The 25685-nt window shown below is 38.4% G+C and overlaps 1 protein-coding gene across 1 annotated transcript; it reads left to right on the forward strand.

Moving 5' to 3' along the window:
• Nucleotides 1–606: 606 nt before the first annotated feature.
• LOC124711307 (tyrosine-protein phosphatase non-receptor type 7-like) lies at nucleotides 607–24086 on the forward strand. The gene is made up of 8 exons (XM_047241323.1): nucleotides 607–688; nucleotides 2221–2445; nucleotides 3910–4127; nucleotides 9587–10020; nucleotides 13987–14248; nucleotides 16021–16284; nucleotides 21974–22245; nucleotides 22657–24086. The coding sequence occupies exons 1-8, from the start codon at nucleotides 613–615 to the stop codon at nucleotides 22748–22750; spliced, it is 1845 nt and encodes a 614-aa protein (XP_047097279.1). The 5' UTR covers nucleotides 607–612; the 3' UTR covers nucleotides 22751–24086.
• Nucleotides 24087–25685: the final 1599 nt, after the last annotated feature.

Below are 25685 nucleotides of genomic sequence, written 5' to 3' on the forward strand. Positions count from 1 at the left end.
TAAATTCCTGCATAAAAATTACTTTCTTCTCGTAGACTGTCATGTTTTCGCTGTTTGAGTGTAATTACTCTAGCTATTTGGCACGACAGAATAAAATTTTGGCCTTGTAAATGAATTTATTTCTCGTCGTAAAAATTGGCTAAATACCAATGGAAATTTATTTAGCTCGTGCGCATTGCATCCGCCGTACTATTTCTTAAGTCACTTAACATTTAAGATAAATGAGCTAAATACCAACAAATTTGTCTTTTCATATCCTTGTAAGCTGCCTTTGATACGTGCGCAATAAGTTTTAACATAGATTAAATGAAAACAAAAATAAATCACGGAGATACCTACGTATCAATCTGGACAAAGCGCGGACTTCCTTTTTAAACAGCTTCTTAAATGAATGAATCGATAATTATACCCTCTGTCGGTCACGAACACGCATTACTTGAGCTGCAGCATACGTCTGCACGAAGTGTTATGTACCCCTACTCCGCTGGAGAACGGGAAGTGAGGCATCCCGCCTTTTTGAAAGCGGCCACTTCTTATTGGTTGATTTTACACTCGAGCTACGGGCTACGGCGCTCATCCGGGGATGCTCTCAATCCTGCAGCAGACTTCAATATGGCGACATCGGGGAGGGCAGTGTGTGTTTATCTCCTGCAGGTTGTGCTTATTTTGCAGAGTTTAGAGATACCAGGTAATGCGATCAGCAGTGTTTACGTGTCTGCTTGTTATCTGGCAGCTGATGTAGATAAAACAGTACAAAAACGTCACGCAACAGTGTCAGTCTTCTCCATTTCGTGAAAGTTACCATTGCAGCCGCAGCTTTAGTGCCTCTACGGCAAAATAAACAATGTTTGCCGTCATTCAAGAGTGGAGTCCGCCGGTGCTGTTGTGTTTCGTACAGCTGAATACAAATGGTTTTGTATCATATCTTGGATCTGTGTCAATTGTTTTCACATTTGATGCGTTGTCGTAGTGTAAGTGAACGCTGTGTTCAGAAACGGCCGAAGCTGTACTGATGTGTAGATGTTCAGCTACGCTTAGCGGATTTATCCAGTGTAAGTTTGCGATGTAGGACTGCTGTTATTGCTTTCTTCGGTTCACAGTTCTTGCTTTTGTGTGTTGCTAATAAACTTTGGGGAAATAGGTTGTTAGTAAACATGAAACAGATCAGCAGTGTAGTTACTCGTATTTTACAGGTTCTACGTATTGCATTAACTGACAATAGCTTTTCCACTGCTAATATAGAACAGGTATTATTCGTTCTAACACTGCCATACTTGCGTGCCCGCGTTCTCATTACTTTGAGAGATTAAAGCAGTAAAAATACGGTAGTACGAAGTGAGTTAGGCTCATGTCTGTCGGTTATCAGTTTTGTAGAAAGCTACTCGTTTCTTCTCTGCACCCGCATTTGTAGCCTATATGTCTTCAAAGAGGTGTCAGTTTCTTTTACATTCTTTTGTAAGTATTACTTGCCAATCATGATAGAAGTGCGTGACTCGAAATCGCTCTCTCTCTCCTGGATAGGGATTAGAAACACTGTTTCCAAAGCTTGCTGGTAGTTACGAAGCTAACCCGTGGCCGTAAAACTCATTCAGAATTTCATATCTTGAAATATTTAATTTTCATGTGCTGTCATGTTAGTTATACTGCTGCTTTTATTTCTCCGTGTATTACGGTCTTTTGGTATTAGCAAGCTCTTCATTCCAGTCAAGCAGCTGCAGCGTCAATAACAATGCAATTTACAAGTTCTGTGCATTAAAATGTTGTTGCCCTTAAAATCACAGAATATAATGCAGTAGTGTTCAGCAGAATTTCGGTTCAAAAATGTTTTGTGTAAGTAGGATGATCAGTCATCGGATATTGCTTTTTTGCTTAGAGGGTGTGATGTAATTAAAGCAAAACATTGACAGTTCTTTGCAAAAGCAAAAGTCTACAACACTCAATTTGGGAGTGAAAGAAACAGTTTGAGTGGTTTCAATCCTTTGTGATGAACAAAATAGACTGAGAGTGATAATTAACAAAATTTGAGTTTTGTTGTTTACATGTTATTTATGTTAATGTTGTGTGGGTGCCCATGTTTCTCTCTTGCTAGTGTGCCCCAACTTTCCTGTGTAATTACTGTAAATCCCACAATAGGACACAGTCTTTCGTGGTAGTAGTCACTTATTTACTTATTCTAATTCGCAGTTTTCATTTAGTTTATTACTTCTTTTTGTTTTATAGGTGAGTGCGCAGGGGGCCGGCCAGTTGTTTTGGCAGAGGATAATGTAGTCGCAATAGGAAGTGAGGGCGATGCACGTGGGGGAGGCGGGGACCTGCTGTTCAGGCAGCTAATGGCCTCCGCCCCAATCCCAGCATCAGTGCAGCACGACCACCAGCACTACCAGTATCGGTTTCTGGATGAAGACGGCACCGCCTTGCCTGTGGCAACAGTCACATCAGCTGCTGGTAAAGTATCCAAGAAAATTGATAATGTGCATTGCTTCTTTTTTGTTTCGTAGCTGTAGCTAATTATCTCTTTACTGAATCTATCAAATATGTATACTTCTCCCTCCACTTTCAAACTGTGCGTACATTGAGTTTAGTAATATCTCTTTGCCATCTCTTTTGTCTTCTACATTGCTGTTGAGTTCTGTATGTGAAGTGTATAATGTCTGCACAGACTTTCACTTACTCCTCCCATTCTGATACCGTACAAAATTGCCTATCATCTCTGCTTTTATGAATCTTCTTCCTGTAGATCTTAAGTTGAGTTTGGTGGACAAATGGGGTCACATTTCTTGTTATGTGTTCTTCGTATTGTGAAGTGTTTTTCCACGTGGTGAAGTTATGTTCAGATGTAACAAATGGAAATCTGTAACTTAAAAGAGCTATGGTTCTAGTATTTAATCGCAAGCCCTGTAATGTAGGCAATACATTAATACTTGGTTAGCCTTTAATTGGTATTTGTAAAATCGTGGTGCTCAGCAGCTTCTAGTTAGAAGCTAAAGTGTACTCTAATTGTGGCTGTACTTCCATTTCGTAGCAAGCACAGACATAACAAGAGGAACTGCTACACCACAAGATGATCAGCCTATGTACTCAAGAGATTTGTGTGTCACGAGAAAGTGCCCATCCGTTTCATTTTGTCTTGAGTGACGTTAATTTGTTGTGTAAATGACCAATGAATTTGTGTTGTTACTTAGATGCACACTGTTGCTCTCGTTTCTTTGAATCCTGTATGTGTATCATCTTATTATAACAATAATTTACAGTAGGCCTTTAAGTTATTAGCCTCAGATTTCAATTAGTCATGTAAGAAAATGACAAGAAGGATGGGCTGAAATCAAAATTTCATCACCACACAGATTGTTTTTAATTCTGTACAGATTATTTTTTATTGCTATACTTTTCAACAAAATTTCTACTGAAACATATAACTTTTAAGATGCTGTTGATTAATTAATATCAAAGAAGCGTGCTGGGAATTCTTTGCCGGTGACAACCAGCTTGTTGATTTTTCACTGCTGTTTAGTTGTTTTTCGTATATTGCAATGTATAAAAGGAGGATTTATTTAGAATATTATAGGTGGCTTGTTTTTCCACAGTTTTGGAAATAAGTCATTGTCTTTTATTTATGCTTCCTAATTTTGTGATAGCATGGTGCCTTGTTTCGAAAGATATCACTTCATTGTGGCTTCAATCACACATTAACTGGATAAGTTTTCAGCACATCATTTTGTGCTTGAAATCTGATGAATTGTTATGGAATTACTTAATCTGTCATATTTCTCCAAAAATCTTTATCTGATTTGACTGATTAGAACTGAATACTAGTGAGTGTGACAAAGTTTCCTGCTGTAAAGTTATCGTTAGTGTGTTATAATACCTTGCATTGCATTTAATTAAAACATTTTTATTTTATATTTACAGAAAATGTTTCATCAGAGGAAGCCCTTGATGGCCCCACTGCCACATTGTCAACATCAGCTCGGCGCTCTGTGGGCACAGATGAAGGGACTGGCAGTGGACGTCCCCGTCCCACAGGTGTGGAGGTGGCAGCCTTGGGTGGCAGTTGGCGGCCTGAATGGCAACTGCCATTCTTTGTCATCTTATTTGCTGCTGTTGGATTTCTTGCCATCACATTTGTGGTAAGCTATCGTTTTTAGTTGGTCTGTCTCTGTTGTCAGCAAAATAAACTAGGAGTTTTGTTGCAGTAACTATATTATTGTATAATTTCCAAGATCCATTGCAAACAATTATATCAAGCACACAGTTGTCATAGTGCAAGATATCAGTTTTATTTACAGTGTTGACAACAGTGACAAAAGGTGTACCAAAAAAACAGTCATTTAACTTACCTTACTTGTGATCCAGATCTTCATTGTAGACAATTTAACATTTTGTGTATGCAGCCAGAAGCAGTCCTGTTTTGCCAGCATAGACTGTAGTTATATCTTTCACCAAATTTGACATTCACCTGCCAAACAATCCACACTGTTCCTAAAATTGTGATATGGTACTAAATGAAAGTCCAGAGTGCACAATCTCAGAATTAAATCCTGCCAGGTAATAGCAGTGCAGGTTGACACTATACTGGCACCACTCATCTCTAGACTGCTGCTGACATTGGGTGATGATGTGGCGTCAGCAATGCCATAAACAAAATCAGTATCTCATGCGATGACAGCCTCATGCTCGATATACATCACTTACAGTGGATCTTGGAAATTGCCGATTATTGATTGTAAACAATGGGTGATTTATTAAAAACACATTGCTCTGAGTATGAGCTAAAAAATTATCCTGGAACAGATATTAGGGAGGATAAATTATATGAGAATGGAGTGAAGCCGGTGAACAATTTTTGGTGTAGATTTATAAGTTGAGTTACAGGCTTATGGCCACAGTGACACAGTTTTAATATATATGTCCAGCATAATCATTTAGTATACTATCTGTCGATAGATACTCTTCCTGCCAAATACAAAACTTCAAATTGTGGATTTAAACAAAAATGTGAATATCATTGACTTCAAAATTTTACTTGGTCTGGCTTTGTACACAGTTCATTGAATAGTGAGTATTCAATGAACTGTGTACAAAGCCAGACCAACAGGCATTACATGCATTGACCAAAAAAAGGATAGTGCATTGAGAATGGCTACCGTATTTACTCGAATCTAAGCCGCACTTTTTTTCCGGTTTTTGTAGTCCAAAAAACCGCCTGCGGCTTAGATTCGAGTGCAAAGTAAGCGGAAGTTCTGAAAAATGTTGGTAGGTGCCGCCACAACTAACTTCTGTTGTCGAATATATGTAGTGCTACGCAGGCACAAAGACAAATACTGGCACCAAAACCTTTGCGTCAGTAAATTTAAAAAAAAGGTGGAAGACGAGCTTTTTTTTCTCCGCCCCGAGTTTCGACCACTGCATTTTCATACATTATCCAACGAAGTAAATACAAATTCCGTATTGTTCCTCTTCGAACGTAGCAGCATTTCAATGTACTACGAAAATCTGACTGGCAAGACTGTTCGGGATATTTGTCAATATAGCCAACTCTGCTTTCTGAATTTTTTCCTAACTGTGAGAAGAAATGGTTGCTAATAGGAACTTTTATGAATTGTGAATCACATGCAGTATTCTCTTCACCATAAGAATAATACAAATATAAACATTTTGCCATGTATTCTTTCGTGTTTGCTGCTATCTCATTTAAATCCTGTCCGCCTAATAAACTACCAAACTAGAGTGAGACAACAGCAGACGCGGAAGAATATACACACCATGTCATGTTTATATTCGTATTATTCTTATGCCTAATAGTGATACAATCAAAAATGAAGCACGGCAATTGACTAGATTTTTAAATCTAAGATGACTCTAATTTCTGTGCACAATGTACTAAAGAGGCGTCTGCAAAGATTTTCAAACGGAAAAAATTTTCGCTAAATTCTCGTTCAGAACATCTTCTATCATACGCATTCTATTAGTTGATTCTTGTCGATCATTATCAAAGGAAGCAGCAGTGTAAGTAGCAACGAATAGCAGTCTCATGGCATTGTTTCGCTAATGAGACGATTCCTCTCTTTGTTTTTTTTTTTTTTTTTAATTGTAAGCAAACAATGCATGACACAGTACAGTAATGCATTTTCAGCTTTGAGTGACGGAAACACCTATAACAAAGAGAACTGCACTTGTCAGATCAAAGAAAAATAAGCAATCAATTCAAACCAGACGAAGCACGTGAAAAAGGAAGGGTACAGAGCGCCTGACGCATAACAATGGCTACCTGGTAAAGCTTAACTGCTAAGCTTACGACTCGAACCAAACTACTACAGCTGTATCGTCATTCATTCAACCTAAATTGTTTCTCATATTACAATGGACCAAGTTTGTTTCGATTTGGAAATGCGGCCTAAAACTTTTCTCTCCCCTTGAATTTCGAGTCTCAGATTTCAGGTGCGGCTTAGATTCGGGAAAATTTTTTTTCCTCGATTTCGAGTCTCATTTTTCAGGTGCGGCTTAGATTCGAGTGCGACTTAAATTCGAGTAAATACGGTAGTTTCTAGCTGAAATCTAGATCTGCCAATAAAAATTCCAAAGGACGACTGGTAGCTGAAATCTATTATTTACAAATCAAAATAAGTCACTGTGTGAAACAGCCTCTGAATGTAGGGTAACCTGATGAACTTCACTTGATATGCCATATGATAATACTTTTAACAATAAGCATAGTTGTGATACTGAGTCAAATGCTTTTGGGAAATCAAGAAATACAGCATCTACGTGATTGCCTTGACCCGAGGCTTTCCGTATGTCATGTGAGAAAAGTGCAAGTTGGGTTTCACATGATTGAAGTGTCTGAAATCCATGCTGGTTGGCATCGAGGTGGTCATTGTGTTCAAAATACTTCATTTGTTTGGGCTCATAATATGTTCCAAGATATTGGAAGATATCAAGGATAGTGGACAGTAGTTTTATGGATCACTTCTACTATCCTTCTGTAGACAGATCTGACCTGTGCCTTTTTCCATTAATCCTGCACGGTTTTTTTGTTTTGGATTATAGTTAGAAGAGGGGCTAACTCAGCCGCAAATTTGGTGTAGGATCTGACAGTGATTCCATTGGGCCCTGGAGCTTTGTTCAGTTTTAATGATTTAAACTGTTTCTCAACACCATTGACACCAATACTTATTTCATTCATCTTTCCGGTGGTACAAAGATTAAATTGGAGCAACTCCCCTGGGTTTTCCTTTGTAAAGGAACATTTGAAAACTGAGTTAAGCATTTCAGCATTTGCTTTGCTACTCTCCGTTTCTGTTCCTGTCTCATTCACTAGGGACTGGATGCTAACTTTGATGCCACTAACAGCCATTATATGTGATCAGAATATCTTTGGGTTCTGTGAAAGATCACATGACAGTATTCTGTTATGGTTGTCATTGAGGCTTCACACATTGTTCTCTTGACACACACATGCATTTCATTTAGCATGTCTCAACCTATAGCATTACTCTTTGTTACACACCTATTAAGCAGTAATCTTTGTTCCTTTAGAATATTCTTTACAGTGACTTTATGACATGGAGGTTCTTTCCCATTATGAACTGTTCTACTGGGTAAATACCTATCCTAATATTCTTGTAAAACTTGAGCCAGAGTTCCTCCTCTACATGCTCCTGCCCCGTGCTGAAAGTTTAGAGTTCCTCACTGAGATATGACACTACTGGTTTTTTATCTAGTTTATTGAACATATAAATATGTCTGGTCATTTTAGTTGTCCTTTGTACTTGGGTAATCATTGTTGCCACAACTGCGTCACTGATACCAGTTTCGGTGTGGACATGCCCAAAGAGGTCAGGTCTATCTGTCGTTATTAGATCCAATACATTTTCATCATGAGTAGGTTCCTAACTATCTGTTCTAGGTTGTTTTAAGAGAAGGCATTTAATAAAATTGTACGGGATATCATATCCACCACTAACAAAACTATAATTTTGTCAATTAATTGTTGGATGATTAAAGTCTCCACTGATGATTACAGTATGGTTGGGGAACTTACATACAAGTGAACTGAGGTTTTCTCGAAAGTTTTTGGTTACATCCTGAGATCCATCTGGTGGGTAGACGAATCTGTTGTCATTTTATGCCCACCCATTACACTGAATCTTATCCAATCAGTCTCACGTGCAGCTTTAGTTTCTATCTCTGTGCTTTTGAGCTCCTTGTTTACTGCAACAAATACACCACCTCCATTTCCCATTTGCCTATCCTTTTTATATACACTTAAATTTTCCCCAATCATCTCACTGCTATCAGTTTCAGGTTTCAACCAGCTCTCTGTGCCTAGTATTATGTGAGCTTTGCTGCTTTTCAGTAGTGCTTCAAACTGTAGTGGTCTGGTGCGAGTGCTTCGTCAGGATTATAATATTCCCTTCTGTGGGAGGCATTTCTTTTGATCTTACACTGATACTTCTGTGTTTCCTACATATATTGTTATCTAGATTGGATGGAGAGAGTCACCTGATCTAAAAAATACCTTGTGTGCATCCCACACACAGTCAGCTACCTAAGTAGCAGCTTTTGATGTGTAGTGCACATCTGACCCATTTAGGGGACCCTGCCTTATGGAACAAGTCCAGAAAGTCACAGCCTACCTTGTAACAGAACTTGCGAAGTATCTGGTTCAGTCTGTCCACTCGACACGGAACCAAGGGGCCACTATCAGTTTTGTGGGCAATGCTGCAAATTGTGACTTCGTCGACAATCCATGCGCAAGGCTAGTCTTCTAACTTTCTCTGCCAGTCACTGGAATGACCGAAGAATGACCTTGGACCCAAGACGACAGGCATCATTTGTTCCAATGTGCCCCACAATCTGCAGTTGTTTGCACCCTGTTCCCTCAGTGGCTGCTGGAATAGCCTCTTCAGCATGTCAAATGAGGTCCCCAGGCATACACACTGAGTGCATGTGGTGTCCTTTCCTGTCTCTTGCTGCCATTTGCCTAAGGGGTACTGTCACTCATCGTACATTTGAACTGCTGATGATTAATACACCCCTACTCTTTTGTGTTTGCCTCCTCTTGATACTGGACAAAACAGATTTCCCCAAGACAGGTGAGTCCCACTGGCTCAGTTTCAGTGAAAGATAGCACTTCTCCATCCACCCTGTAGGGCATGCCTAGATCTACCACTGACAAGCTGATTGCAGTCAAGTGGACGAGTAATGACAGATCTTGTACTTTCTGTAGAGGAGACAGGATCCACAGAGGAGAACAGTATTTGAGGTACCTCTGGTAAAGATTTCACAGGTATACAACTCTCGGGAGTTCTTCCAACATACTGATTTGCAGCAGCTGACAATCATTTGCAGAAGTCAGGGCGATTTCCAGCTGCTTATATGCGACAACCAATTCATCCGCTGTTTGAGAACAGCACTCACAGTGAAGCTGCATTTTGGCTGGTGCAATGTCTTATAGACCTTTGAACAATTAACTTTAAATTAATCCCCCTGATTTTCTTTTAATCTGTTGAGCTAAGATGATTTGAAGGTTTTTTGTTATTCATAAAACTAACCATATGTTAAGCACATAAATTTTGTGATGCAGGTCCTGCTGTGGTTGAAGAATCAGATGCTATCCTCCCAGGGTGGAAGTGGCCGTGCGAGCCCTGGTATAAAGTCTGGGGCACCGACTGGTGATGGTGACAGTACTGGTGCTGGCGGTCGTTGGGTATTCCACCCAGTGTTGCAGCCTCCTTCCCCACTGGAGGCACATGTACAGCAAGCTGAAGAGAAAAAGGCATCTTTGCCTCCTACCCCAACTCCAACACCAGAACCTGTCACCATCACAAAACCTGCCGTGCCGCCAGCTCCTGCCTCCGACCCTGCCACTCCTGTGCGCCGATGTGTTGGGTCTGGTGGTCGTATCAAGGGTCTTTTGGAAAGGCGTGGTTCAAGTGCCAGTCTCACTATAGAGCTACATCCATCATCACACGGACGCACTGATGGACACGTGCCTGTTGTTACACCTACTCGAGAATGGTAAGAACTTTTTATCTGGTTGCATACTTTATGATACTGGTCAATGAGAAATTTGTTCAGATGGGGTGCCGAGAACCATAAGGGGCAAAAGCACACAGTCATTGATTTTGGGAGTGTAGCATGTTCTTGACATCCGCTGATCTAATGATGAACCAGCTTTGTCTGTTTCTGTAGGCCCACATTGTATATGTGAACATTCACGAAAAATAGTCTCATATATTCATTTTCAAGTTGGCCCAAAGCATAGAGAGTAATTTTATTACTCTGTGCTGCTCAATTGTTATATAGGGTGCCAACATGATTTGATGTCTACATCATGTATTTATGTATGTATGTAGTAGTACTTGGTAATCAGAGGTATATCAGCAGTTTTATCTGAAACTAAAACTGCGGAATGTGCTTAATGAAAATAATGGTAATGAGGACCATAGATCATAACTGTCTGTGTAGTATGTTTAGTATCTATTCTTTTAGTCCTGATTTTAGTCTCACATTAATTTCAAACTTTACACCTGTAAAAAGACACTTGTCACTAGTGTATTTTGTTAATTAACATTAATAAAAACAGATATAATCCCAGATATTAATTAGTATTTTGTCATATAAATTGCATACTTTTTTATTTTATTTTTATGAGGTATAGGATGTTAGGGCATGGTTAAAAAAAATTTAGACCTATGACACTGTGTGGTTTGTCTGTGTATTTGATTTCATAAACATCTATTTCTCTTTGAACTTTGTGTATGTGCCTTGAATGTTCTCGTTTTCAGACAGTTTCTCTGAATTATGTTACATGGGAGTTCTAGGTTGCAAGAGTAGGGGCTGTAAGTAATATTCGGATATCTGTAAAGATTGTTTGAGACCTTGATAAGAGGTGGTCAGTAGTGAACAGTTTCCTAGTTTGATTGTCTTGTTTTTAGAATTTTTTTTCTGTGGGCATTCTGTGACTTGTACATAATAAATAGCACTATTCTATTAGTGACACCTTTCAAGGAAGAAATTTAATTTGAGACAGACAAAATTTGAGTATGGCCCAAGAATGAGTTTTACACTAATAATACTCAGTTCTTTGGATGTAACTATTAGCAAGTGAGTTTTTCACAGTCAAGCATTCAGTATACAGCGTTCTTCTACAACAAATGCCAAGGATTTACGTTTTCTGTTGGAAGTGTAATGCAACTGTTAAGCTTTTCATTCATATTTTTGTGCAGTTTCAGATTCCCACTTTTATCTCTGTTTAGCTGCCCTTGTGAAGTTGCTAACTTGTGTATGTGACCTTTCTGAGATTGTAAAGTAATATGACAAAAAATGAATACTTCAATATTATTGCAGCTTATAGTATCCAGTTAACAGCTCTAACATGAAGAATGTTTTATTACCTAATTAACCTGCTGCTTGACGCACAGGCATGATACATACGGGGTCCTCTGTTCTGTAACTATCTGCAAATAGTTTCCAGGCCCACACACACCAGCAGGCTTAGCAGAGTAATATTCTCACTTTTCTTCATTATTGCATGGAGGCTACGGTAATTCACTTCTTTCTTTTTTTGTCAAATGCTTCAATTTATTACCTATGTTGTGACACACAGTATAGGGCGGTCACATCTCTGCAATGTAATTCTAACAACAATGGTGCTTTCAACTTATTGTTTATGAAGCACCATAATTTTTCAGTGAGTTGCAAGTAACAAAATTTATGAGTATGTTTTCTTTCAAAAATCTTTTACTCTCTTTAAGAGGTTGATATCACAGGCATGTTGAAGAGTCCTGTAATGAATCTTCAAAGTAAAGTGCTTCTTTAATCAATGAATTCTCTAGGTAAAGTGATCCATTAGTAAAAAATAGGAGGGATAAACATTCCAGGCTAAAATTAATGGTAAATGAGAATTATAAATGTCAAGGGAGATGTAGCAAGAAGATAGATGGCAATCACTAGCACATTTGGAAGCTAAGAGGGTTGGGTGCTTCTGTGTTTTAGCATCAGCACATTTTGTACAGAAATCAGATGGCAGTTATAAGAGTCGAGGGGCATGAAAGGGAAGCAGTGTATATTGAGCAAGCTGTAAAGGAAACAAAAGAAAAATTCGGAGTAGGTATTAACAACCATGGAGAAGATATAAAAACTTTGCGGTTCGCCGATGACATTGTAATTCTGTTAGAGACAGCAAAGGACTTGGAAGAGCAGTTAAACGGAATGGACAGTGACTTAAAAGGAGGGTATAAGATGAACATCAACAAAAGCAAAACGAGGATAATGGAATGTACTCGAATTAAGTCGGGTGATGCTGAGGGGATTAGATTAGGAAATGAGACACTTAAAGTAGTAAAGGAGTTTTGCTATTTAGGGAGTAAAATAACTGATGATGATCGAAGTAGAGAGGATATAAAATGTAGACTGGCAATGGCAAGGAAATCGTTTCTGAAGAAGAGAAATTTGTTAACATCGAGTATAGATTTAAGTATCAGGAAGTCATTTCTGAAAGTATTCGTATGGAGTGTAGCCATGTATGGAAGTGAAACATGGACAATAACTAGTTTGGACAAGAAGAGAATAGAAGCTTTCGAAATGTGGTGCTACAGAAGAATGCTGAAGATTAGATGGGTAGATCACGTAACTAATGAGGAGGTATTGAATAGGATTGGGGAGAAGAGAAGTTTGTGGCACAACTTGACTAGAAGAAGGGATCGGTTGGTAGGACATGTTTTGAGGCATCAAGGGATCACAAATTTAGCATTGGAGGGCAGCATGGAGGGTAAAAACCACAGAGGGAGACCAAGAGATGAATACACTAAGCGGATTCAGAAGGATGTAGGTTGCAGTAGGTACTGGGAGATGAAGAAGCTTGCACAGGATAGAGTAGCATGGAGAGCTGCATCAAACCAGTCTCAGGACTGAAGACCACAACAACAACAACATTTTTTATCAGTGGATGTACTGATAATGATTCTTCTGTGTGCTGAATGGTAATCTTTCCTGGTAACATACTTTAATTTCCACCTGTAGTTCCATATTACCATGGAAATAAGTAACTTTTATCACTGATACGTTGAATAATTTTTATCAATGATACTTTGAACCTTTGAGTGATAAATAGGAAAAAAGGGGAAAATGCAGTCTCTGCCTTTAGAATTCTGTCCTTCCAGTAGAAGCACTGTGATAACTGATTAATGACGAATTGTAAAGAACATTACCTTGGTGTGGAAGACACATTACATTGCACACAGGAACAATTAAGACAGAATCTGACCTGAGCTGCTGCAGTTGGCAGTCGTGTGCGTAAGGCGTGCTTACTTGCTTATTTGAATGGTGTGTCTCTCTCCGTTTATCTTTTGCTGATGAAAGTTGTGGCCAAAAGCTTTGTGTAAGTGTGTCTAAATTGTGCCTGTCTGCAACTTAATGTCAATTACAGTACGTAGCAGTCTATCTTTTCCTACATTGTTGATATTCCTATGTGGAGTGTTGATTGTCTGATTTTACCTTGATGTGGAAAATTTTTCCACCGATAGCTGTGTTTGGGTAATATAACTGAGACCAAATGTATGCAGGCAATACAGTCTTTATCATCTGTGGTGTGTATTACTTGATGTCAATGTGATTCAAGTTGGCTAGCTCCAATTGTTTAAATACTAATAAAGTGAAGCTTCTCTTGGTGGTGTCGTGCAATGTTAAAATAAATGCTCAACTTAATGTCGAAAATAAGAATAACTTCAAGTATGAAATCACTGTTATTCTCAGTCCTTCATACTCGTTTAATATGTTATTAAGAAAAATTCTTATTGAGAGATTGTATATTACTAAATATTTAATGAGTTTTTGAACTTTTACTACATTATTCCAGCTTCAACTCAATTATATTTTTCACCAAGTCAGTAACAACATTTATATTGCCTAAAAGCTATTATTTGTTGATTGCAATCACTATAATTTTATATTAAGATTAATGACTCATTGTGTCTCTTGCAGCACAACTGACGAATTTCTTCTTTCTGCTGGCAATGTACTCTCTCGACGGCAGCTTCGAGCTTCTCTCCGTGATGTAAGAGCATTGCATCGGGAATTTTGGGAGCTCCCAAGCAACCATCCAGAACGTGCCTATGTGGCTGGCAGTGGCACAAAAAACCGTTACCGCTCCATCTTGCCCAATGAACGTACAAGAGTTTGTTTACCGCCTGCCTCACCCCTTGCAGATCCTCTCACCACTTACATCAATGCCAACTATGTTCGAGTAAGTTACAATTCAGTTATCACCTAATGTTTGATTGACATTTAAACTTGCAGATCAGTCATAATTTTAAAGTGTGGCCTTAATACAATTTTAAGAGATTGGTAGAAAAGTGAGGAGGTGGAGATAAATGTGACTCTTCAGTTCCAAAATTGGGGGAAGTCTTGGACAAGGAAGGAAATCTTTTTATTTTGGTTGATGGAATTTATCAGGTGTCACTTTGGTGATCTGTTTGGAATTTACACTACAAAATTCAGAATAATTAGAATCTGGGGAGACATCCATCGCAAGTTCACCAGCCAAGAAGTGGTGTTATGCATATTCAGCAGTTACACTTTACTTCATCTCGCCTCCATACGTGTAACCTGAACACAACCATGTGCGTATGGAGCAAAGCGCTGGCTACACATGAACAAGGAAAAGTAACAGTTCTACTTTACCGTACTTAATTCACTTGTTCCATCTCATTGCATATTAACTTATGAGAACTGAAGTAATTAGTAAAAGCTGTCTGGCCAACCATTGGTATATCAGTTTGAATTTGTAACTCATTGGTGCTTTGAGTTTATGTGATCAACACTGGAACACAATTGGGTATGGGTGCAGTCATAGCAACTGTAGTGCACATGAGGGAAGTGTGATTCTCTTACTTGTGCAGTGCTCATTGAAATGGCATTTTGCTCCAGGACTTCATTAGAAACTGAACTAACAATTAGTTTTTTGGAATCATCTCTCTTAATTTTTGATGTGTTTCAAGCTCCAAACATTATTCCATATATTGAGTTTCACCACACAGGTGATGTACAACGTGTGTGTGTTTCAGTACTTGCTATTAAGATATGAAGCAGACACCAGTTGAAACCATGAACAGGATAAATGCATGAAAATCTTGTAATATACAAAATTGTCATTAAACTTTTACACACACATTTTAATTGGTTAGAAATGACTGAAATACTCAATATTGAAGGCACTGAATCCAAGAGGTGATAGTGCCACATATGATTAGGAGCTGTCTCCAAAAGGGAAGTTAGAAGCTAAAAATGCATTGTTAAACAAAGAGAAATGTGGTGGTGTATTAAATGAAAGAAGGTGGTAAGAAATGTTTTCATGTCAGAATTTTCTCATCATCAGTTCTGAATGTGAAATATGGGGGAAATACGAAGTTGCAGAGCAACAGAAGTGTCAGTAAAGAAATAACAGCAATGTCAAATGTGCATTGTTTTTCAACTTTTTATTTAGTTACTTATTATTTTTTAAACTAGACAAAATTCATTTAGTCTGCTGTACCAGTCTTGTGGAACTGAGCTTTAGGCACTGGTTTTAATATATGAGCAAAAGAATTTGCAAATTTTGACATAAATCTGACTGTGATATTAGTTTACCTACTGAGTCATCTTAGTCTTGTTGAAGACCAGATGGTAATCAAGTCACACTGGAAGTCATTGCTTGCAGTCCGTGTGGTAGACATTAACAAAATCCTCAAAGTGCTGTGGAAATAATACCAGTTTGAAACTACAATGTTTGTGTCATTTGCTTCTCCCCACCCCCCACCCCTCCCCTCCCCTCCACTCCAACCATTTCCTAAATTTAGAGATAAGTTAAATGACATCATTTTTTGAAACAGAGTCAGAATAGTTATGAATAAACTGGTAATTGTCATTAAATACTGTAATGTTGGTCACGACATCTTTTTAAGTATAGCTTTTCATCATAGTGACTACTGTATAACTGTTAACTTGATTAAAACTTTTTGTGTGTATGTGTGTACACAGGGCTTTGACAGTGAAGAGAAGGCTTATATTGCAACACAGGGTCCTCTTCCACATACCGTCTCAGATTTCTGGCTTATGGTGTGGTCGGAGGGAAGTACTGTCATAGTAATGATTACAAAACTGTGGGAGAAAGGCCGTCCCAAGTGTGAGCGGTATTTTCCAGAAGATGAAGCTGACGAACCTTCTGTATATGGTGACATTGAAGTCCGTATTACTGCTACATGTCCTCGTGATGGGTACACACTGAGGGAGCTCATTGTTACAGTAAGTACTGTTAAATATTGTGACTATTTTATCTGCTGTCCTCACACTAATTTTGAGCTTCTTTGTTTAGTCCAGTTATTTTGATACTTTCTCTCCAGCATTAAAGTTTTACAGTACAACAGGATGAGTAAAGCAGCCCACTGCTTTGATGTCCTGTTTGTACAGTGTAATTGGCGTTACCCCACATTGAGTATTGTTTGGAAGGTATAAATAACATGAACCGAATACCGGTTTAAAAAACTCACTCGGTGTTCTTTTTGTTCTTTATTCCTACAACATTTTTTCTCCTTGGTTTTTCAACCACTGTATCACTACACAACATGAACAACAATCGACATATTTGAGCTACTGTTGATTAAACACCTGCGAGATAAGATGTTTATGTCCAGTCATTTGGACAATTTACCAAAGATTACAGCGGATTTTTCTCTGTTTCATCTAACATGTCATACTTTTTTCTCCCTCCGTAACATATTTAGTGTACGCCAGTTAAAACTGCTTTGTGACTGACAGATGGCAGTCGTGTGGAGCAGTTGCCAGCTCGAACACTATATGCTACGTACACATGTGACGGACAGTTGTGCGTCCACCAAAAAACAAACAAGTTCTCTGCCAACATCTTTGTAGGTAGTGGGGAGACGTCAGTGCTGGGGACTCCTTCTGCTGCAGTGATGGCTATGTTTTGTGATACCGTAAACATGCGTTTTGAGACAAATAACAGCAGTTGTATGAGCATTCAGTCACACGCATGGTGCAAACTAACCAATAAATTCTCTCATACTTTCTTTATTACTTTCTTCATGTACTTTACAATATTGTGCCAGTCTGATGATGAAGTGTGGTTTATAGCATGCTTTATCAGTCTTTCCACTTCTGCTAACATTTTGCCACGTAAGCTTTAACTTGAGCCCACATGTGTTCAAAGGAATCAAAGTGGCATTGGTGCGATGATAGTCTGAGGATCCTATGACCATATGTTTTTGCCAGTTTGTCTAAAACTGTACACCAGGGTGACAAAAGTTACAGGATACCACCTGATATCTTTTGCCCAGCATAGTGCAGCAACTCGTATGGCATGGACTCAACAAGTCGTTGGAAGTCCCTTGCAGAAATGTTGAGCTAGGCTGCCTCTATAGCTGTCCATAATTGCAAAAGTGTTGCCGGTGCATGATTTTGTTCACAAACTGACCTTGATTATGTCCCATAAATGTTTAATGTCATTCATATCAGACAAACTGGGTAGCCACATCATTTTCTCGAACTGTCCAGAATGTTCGTCAAACCAACTGCAAACAGTTGTGGCCAAGTGACATGGCGAATTGTAATCCATAAAAGTTCCAGTGTAGTTTGGAGACATGATGTCTGTGAATGGCTGCAAATGGTCTCCATATAAATGAATATAACGGTTTCCGGTCAGTGATTGGTTTAGATGGATCAGAGGACCCAGTCCATTCCATATAAACACATTCCACACCATTATAGAGCAACCACCAGCTTGCACAGTGCCTTGTTGAGAGCTTGGGTCCATGCTTTCAAGGGTTCTGCACCACACGTGAACCCTACCATCAGCTCTTGCCAACTGAAATCATACCTCATTTGACCAGGCTACAGTTTTCCAATCGTCTAGGATCCAATCGATATGGTCATGAACCCAGGAGAGGCGCTGCAGGCGATGTGCTGCTAGCAAAGGCATCTGCTGCCATAGCCCATTAACCCCAAATTTCACCGCACAGTCCTAACGGATGTGTTTGTTGTACATCCCGCATTGATTTCTGTGGTTATTTTACACAGTGTTGCTTGTCTGTTAGCATTGACAACTGTATGCAAAAGCTGCTGCCCTTGGTCACTGTTTTCTCTGTGGTGAGATGTAATGCCTGAAACTCTGTATTGTTGGCACACTCTTGACACTGTGTATCTTATAATATTGAATTCCCTAACGATTTGTGAAATCGAGTGTCCCACGTATCTACCTCTAATTACCATCCTGCGCTCAAAGTCTGTTAATTCCAGTCGTGCAGCCATAACAACATTGGGAACAATTTCACAGGAATTGCTTGAGTACAAATGACAACTCTCCCAGTGCAGCCATAACAACATTGGGAACCTTTTCACAGGAATCGCTTGAGTACAAATGACAACTCTCCCAGTGCACCACCCTTTTAGATGTTGTGTACACGGTACTACTGTCATCTGTATATGTGTATATCACTATCCCATCACTTTTGTAACCTCAGTTTAGTGATAAAGGTGGTTTATTATGAATCACGAGAATGCTTTCTGCTGTCATCAGGTATGGTAATGTCTTTTCGTTGTTGCCAGTTGATATTGTCTTTGTTTCCTGGAAGCTAATGTGGGCATTTTATCAAGAGTACTTGAATAATGCGGGGCATTGTCCATAACTATCACTGAAGGCTTGCTCATGTTTCTAAAAAACAAGTCGTCAAACCACTGCTAAAGTGTGTCTTGGTTCATTTATTCACGGTAATCAGTGGTTTTCTTCGTTATAAACAACATACAGTTGCCATGGAGAAGAGGCAGTCTACTACCTTTTCCAGTAGGTTGTGGGAGGTTGTGAGGTGGTGCCAGTTACTGAATCGTCTGTTCAGCCTGTACTCATAGAATGGCTTGCATTTACCCTTGGTTTATCAAGCTGAACAATACTGTCAAAATTTGCTTTTGACATAGCACTCAAAAATCGACATCTGAGCCATTAATTTTTGGTCACATTCCTGTGAGAACATAGAAAAATAATAAACAAGCTTAAAAAGTGTGAATCTGTACTTGAACTCACAACTTTCACTATTACTGGTCCTGTGCTTTAATTTTACACTAATGTGCTGTGCAGATAACTTTGTATCATTTAATCATGTTACAGTGCGCTGTTACTCTGGTGGCAACTTAGGTTGTGGGTTTGATTGATATGGTAAATTGCACAATAAACCAAAGCACTAAAGACACTAATGAATTCAGCATAGTTCACAAGGACAACTTTGACTGTGGTGCACAGTGGTGTACTAGGAGTGTATAATTTATATTTACTCCACAATGTAGAGAGATATGACTCTCCTCTCATCCTTAAAAACATTTTTGGTATGATGGCTGCATTTTGTGTGCAGTAATATATCATTGAAAGCCCACTGAAGTTAAGCAACCAAATTTTCACTGATAGCTCTCCAAATTCAGTGCTGTAGGTTTCTTAAGCTCAGAACATCACTAAAGGCAAATTGTGATGTGAGACTATAAGATGTGAAATGGCTAAAATGGCTCTGAGCACTTTGGGACTTAACTTCTGAGGTCATCAGTCCCCTAGAACTTAGAACTACTTAAACCTAACTAACCTAAGGACATCACACACATCCATGCCCAAGGCAGGATTCGAACCTGCGACCATAGCGGTTGCGCAGTTCCAGACTGAAGCGCCTAGAATCGCTCGGCCACCCCGGGCGGCTAAGATGTGAAGGAATCAAAAGATTTTAACCAAATAGTTTGTTTATGATCACTTTATAAAGACTGTGATCTGATAATGTTCCTTTCGATATTTTTGTACAGCAAGTAAAATATGTACCAAAGTACTAACTTCAGCAGTAGATACAGTTTTTCTGACAGGGCTCTGCTGCTCATGCCAGCAGAACAGGCAACACAAGAAGCACGTGGAGCTTGAGAAACAGTTGTAATTGTTTGATGCCTGGTCCCTACCACTTGATTCACTGAAACGTTAATCACAAAGTATTTTTAGTCTGAGTATAGTAGTTTGATGTTTAAAATTAGTCAAGGAATGCGTTTGCCACTCATTGTTAGTGCACTTTAAAAGCACCATGACCATTTGGAACTAACTTCTTGCACATAATAGTGCAGCAGCTTAGATCTAATAAATTGGAGCATATCATGAACCAGAAACTGACAAAAATGCAGTATCATCAACTGTGAGGATGCAGTTTTTCCATTTTTTATTTCTTCCCTTTTTTGTACTATTGTATTTTTTCAATTATTATTTTATGTTTTCCATTTGAAGCATGCCCCAGTTTAAGAGTTTTTTATACCAGACACATTTAACCTGTATTCACAAAGCATCATCATTGCTCATCTATAAACATAATATACATTATATACATTTTACTGTTTTGGTGGTTGTAGATTAAAAAGTCAATTCTTTATCAGTTGGCCTAAAATTTATTTACAACATTTATTGTTTTTTTTTAATATGTTGCTGCAGTAGACAAGTTTTTCCTTTCATTGCTAACAGGGGTTGAATTATAAGAATTTTGGTTACACTTTCACCCTTTCTAGATGTAGTGTTCACAGTGAGGTACCTCTTCATAGCAGCAGAAGTTGCTTTATATTGTGCTTATGATATGTATTCCCAACTTGGCCAATGTAAATTCATCTCTCGTTGTCTATATCACTCTCTACCATTTTTATGGGGGTGTGGTACCACAGTTTTTGAAGAATCAGTTCGGTTGCACATGATCTTGTGGCCTCAAAACTCTGTACATGTATATCACCTTGCCATGTGCATATCTTATTTCCTCCATAGTCTCTTCTCTCATGATATCCTGGTTTCTTGCCGTGAGCACGTTTCCTTCACTACATGTCATATTTCTTAAAAATTATAGTTTGCATTCATGATTTCAGTGTCCGTCAATTTTCATGCAAGTAAACCAATGGGGAGAGGTTGTGTGTTGTGATCTTCATATTGAATTATAATTTGGCAAGAAAGCATTAAGTTTGCTGGACCATAAAATACAAGAACTGCCTAGATAGCCTTGCACATTGAAGCACTCTCTCTGGGACAGGGATGTGTGCCAGCCCTGGACTGTATCCGCCCATTGGTTTAACTAACAGCAAGGGTCGGTACGCCGGCCAGATTGCGTGTGGTTTTCAGGCAGATTCCCACATGTGACCAGGTGACTGTCAGGCAGGGACTCCAGTACTGCATCAGTTACACAATTCAAAAAACGGGGCAGTGGTGGCAGGGCATCTACCCTCCCCTTAATCAAAGGTGCAGAAAAACAAGGCTGTAATATGTAATGTAAGACTTGTAATACAAACCTCTTTAAGCCCAAAAATGGCTATATTCATTCTTTCCAGCAATCAAAACAGTGCTGCATGTTGGTTTCTGTGGGGATCTGTGGATTTTACACTGTCTCTACCTTTCGGCAGAGTGAAAGAACACGTCTGCATATAGCACTTGTCTTGTGCCACGGAGTTTCTGATGAGACCTATCCTCCATAAAGAAACAGCCAAGGTCAAAAAAAGGGGAAAACTAATAATTCCGTAGTATGTGTTCAAATTTGTTCCTTTTGTGTGTCTGCGGGTGGTGAGTCGGCGAGGTTCGCACTTGGATGAGTAATCACTCTGTCTTCGCAGCTTTCCATAACAGCATTTTGGCAAAGACAGATAACACTAACTGTGAACTCTTGTAGGCAGTGATGTAAATGTTGTTGGTTTTCATGTACTTTTGATGAATATTGAATAAGAAGGACCGCTGTGATGGTTTAAAATCTTTATTCAAAGACACAGCTGGTCATGTCTTTGAATGAAGATTTTTAAACAGTCACAGCCGTCCTTAGACAACATGGAATATTTCGACTGTGAATGCCCTACATATACAAAGTATTATGTTTTTGATTAATGTTATAATCAATGTCATTATTTATGACAGTTTCAAGTAGCATGAACTTCTTTTCAGCGTGGTGATGAGACAAGACGAATTTTGCACTTATGGTATGACACTTGGCCAGATCACGCAACCCCCTCTAGTGCTCAGGCACTGGTTGCTATGGCAAGTGAGGTTGCCGAGTATCGCCAAGTCGGCTCAGGAGATCCTCCTGTCGTAGTACACTGCAGTGCAGGAATTGGCCGCACTGGATGCTTCATTGCAGTTGCCGTTGGCATGGCACAACTGCTGCACAATGATAATGTTGACATCCTGGGTATCGTGTGCCAGATGCGATACGACAGGTAAGAGATCAGATTGCTGTATAAAATTGTATAAGAAAGAAAATTTAAATCATTTGATCTCAGCATGTTACTTCCTGGCATAGACAACTATTGCTAGACACCAGCCTCCCTTCTTCGTCCCCCCCAGCGCGCGCGCAAACCAGGTGCCCATATGCCATCCCCCTCTGCTTGCGCGCGTGCGCGCACACACACACAATTTTATCTGTATCTTTCTTTCTCATTCTTTTTTTCCAAAAGCCACACAACAGTGCTAGACACTCACAGTGCTTGTTAACTCTTCAATACTTCCTTTATCACAGTTGTTTATTTTCACTTGTTTATCCTGAGATGTTTCAGCACAGTATGTGTTATTAGACCATACATGTATTTTTAACATTTGAACCATCTGTTAACTTTTTCTCTTTTTTTTAGGGGTGGTATGATACAGACTGCAGAACAATACGAATTTGTACACAGGGCTTTGTGCCTGTTTGAGGGATCTCTCCCTGACCAGTCTGGTGAATGACAGACAGCTTTCACTCTTCTCCACATTCAAGAGTAATTGCAGTGTATAATGCAAGAGGAAGTGATAGTGTGTCGGCTGAAACTATTCGTGTCTTCATGCGTAAGTCACAGCTTTATGGCAGATGTAAAGTGCATCAATTGTGTGGAAATTCGAAAAGAAGTTTCATCTGCTTTTGATAATTTTATTTATTTATATAAGGTGAAGTTTTCAACTATCTGTTCTGCAAAGCATTTTAAGTGCGATGACTCAGTAGCAGATGAAACTATTTTTATGAATGACTGTCTCTTCTAAAGAAGACTAATTTTTTTCTTTTAGTTCGAGACAAGGCTATTGACCAATAGCCAGAGACTGAGAAATCTGTTGCTTCTTGATCTGTCACGAGAGTCTCATAACTGCAACAGGCAATGCACCTGGTACTTAAATTCTGAGTAACTGTACATTTTGTAAAGAAAAATGTATAATTATCAGACTTTGAGAGAGATGATCTGAATGTAAATATTATGTACAGTTGTTATGAGTGATGCACTTGTGATCTTTGTTCAAGCTATGTATGGTGCTTGTTTCTCAAGCTTTCTGTGACTGTTCTTGAAGGACATTTTAGACTTCAATTGTGCTTCTGGCATGCATACTAGAGCAGAGAATGTACAAAGTGAAAACATTTGATTGTCACTGTCACTGTTACCTGTTAAGTGCTGTCAGTATTGACAGTTATTCCTATTACGTATGATTCTAGTCACTTGCCCAAAGTTTTGTGTATTGCCAGTAACAGTTGCCTTTGAACATTAAGTTTTGAAGCAGAGGTGGCATGTTTTGTGAGATGACCATTCTGTTTCATATTTTCATGCAGAAATTTGCTACACATTGTGTTTCCACTGCTCGTAACCTGTATAAATGTGAGCCACATGTTTTTATACGTACTATGTTAATATTGTGAAATTCTGAGCAGTTGTTTGTTTGTCTGCTATCTAATGCTTTCATAATTGAGCTTCACTGATATTTATGGATCCATTGTGCAATAAGTGATGATATCAACCAATAAAATAGGCTGTTTATGCAAAATATCAAATACTTTTGTATGTTAACTTGCAGTGTTGCTTGTGCAAAGCTCATGTTTTCATTGTGCGAGCGTACAAGCTTCACATCAGAACAACAGTCGCCTTTCATTTGGGCAGTAAAACAAAACTGAGAACAATTTGTTTCACACAAAATGTTTTGTAAATCATTGTTATCCCAGGTATATGTCTACATTGACTGCAATGCTACTGAATAAATATGATATGTCTATAGAGTTTGAATCTGTATTTACTGACATTTTTTTGGGTGCAAAAAAAAAAAAAAAAAAAAAAAAAAAGAAATGTATCACAGTTTACAATTATCAGCACCTATAATAAGTTTGCAGTGTTGATGGAGAAATGCTTGAAAGGACAGCCCATAAATTAAACCATCGAACAAGGTTTTATAACCATTTCCTCACTGTAAAATTGATAGATAAAAATGTTTCACAGGAAACTCACATTGTCACAAATTATTTCATGTGTAAAATTCTTGTGAATGTAATTTGTGGCTCCAACTCCTTGCAATTTTAAAAACAATTAAAGATGTGAAAAATCAATTATGATACACACAGCCTCATTTATTTAGGAATTGTCTTGAATTTCATGACCTCTTGTGCCAAACTTGTAATGACGATGACACCAAAATTATTTAGAGCGCATGGATTATTTAGTCATCTGCCATTTTGTGAGACATTGAGGCACTTGCCATCATAGTAGAAACATTCTGGAAGAATATTGTTGGAGGCAGAGTACAAACAAACAATTGCTATATTTAATTAAATCCATATGCTTTAGGGAATTTTGTATGATATTGTCATAACTTTTTTAAAACTTGGAAGTCAATTTCAGGTTTCTTAAATTATTGTTGAAGTCTCAACTCTGTGCAAAACTAGCCTAGTCCCAAAAATTTGTTATCCTGTCTTCAGTAATTGCAGCAATGTTCTCATAAATTTTTTCATGTGGCTTACATTCTTATTTAGGTGGGAGTTCCTACAAAGCTTGCCATGCAAGTGTGTGAGAAGCTGTTTTCATTATTTCTTGACTTTGATGCATACTTGTATGTTGGAATTCGAACCTTTAATGTAAGGATCATTTACGAGCAAAATGAAACTGTTGTGCAAGGGTTGTAAATGAACAGTTGTGGAAGCATTGCATAACATGCTGGTTTTTACTCAGCTATGTGTCATTATTTTATAGTTTCTTTATTTTGGGTGTGTATTACTATATTCTACAGACTCAAGTTTATTAACTTCAGACTTTCAGTGTATCATAAGCTACTGACTCCCTTAAAATTGTAATAATTGCTTTTACCATGTTAATGATGAATGAAACACAATGCTTTAAAAGCATGATGTTATTGGAGACACTTCCTATCCTCTGACCTATCAGCTGACCTAGCCAGCATGTTTGAAGGGGACCTACAGTCCAGTATGGAATATGAACTTTACAGCAACATTGCATTTTCTTTATACACAAACCAGTGCTATAGGGGTTCTTCCACAACTTCTAATTGTAAACCTAATTAATATAACTGGAGGAACAACTACTAATACTTTGCTGTAATGTTAGATTTGGTGAACTGAACTTAATAAGTTGGAGTATATTCAGAAGCTGAAAGTTTTTGAATTTATTTTCTGGTCTTTGTTGTTGATGATGTTTATGATTTTTTTTTTTTTTTTTTTTTTTTTTTTTTTTTGACACGTTTCCAGATATATCTAGCAGGCTAGTCAATAGTTGGTGTTATGGAAAGTGATATTTCAGAAGCAGAGGTATAAGCAAATAAAAAAGAAGAGAGTTCACTGAATTTATTCTTTAAGGTTCATCAGCAATGTAACTGAAAATTCATGTATAGAAATTAAATGGAAACCATACAGAGAGAA

This window comes from Schistocerca piceifrons, chromosome 8 (genome assembly GCF_021461385.2).
Source record: "Schistocerca piceifrons isolate TAMUIC-IGC-003096 chromosome 8, iqSchPice1.1, whole genome shotgun sequence".
NCBI classification, from domain to species: domain Eukaryota; kingdom Metazoa; phylum Arthropoda; class Insecta; order Orthoptera; family Acrididae; genus Schistocerca; species Schistocerca piceifrons.

Excerpts from the sequence above, each read along its gene's own strand:
- LOC124711307 (XM_047241323.1), top strand. The coding sequence starts at position 613 with ATGGCGACATCGGGGAGGGCAGTGTGTGTTTATCTCCTGCAGGTTGTG. Across the intron at positions 14,249-16,020 it reads TCAATGCCAACTATGTTCGA|GGCTTTGACAGTGAAGAGAA; the intron begins GTAAGTTACAAT and ends GTGTGTACACAG. Across the intron at positions 22,246-22,656 it reads TGCCAGATGCGATACGACAG|GGGTGGTATGATACAGACTG; the intron begins GTAAGAGATCAG and ends TCTTTTTTTTAG.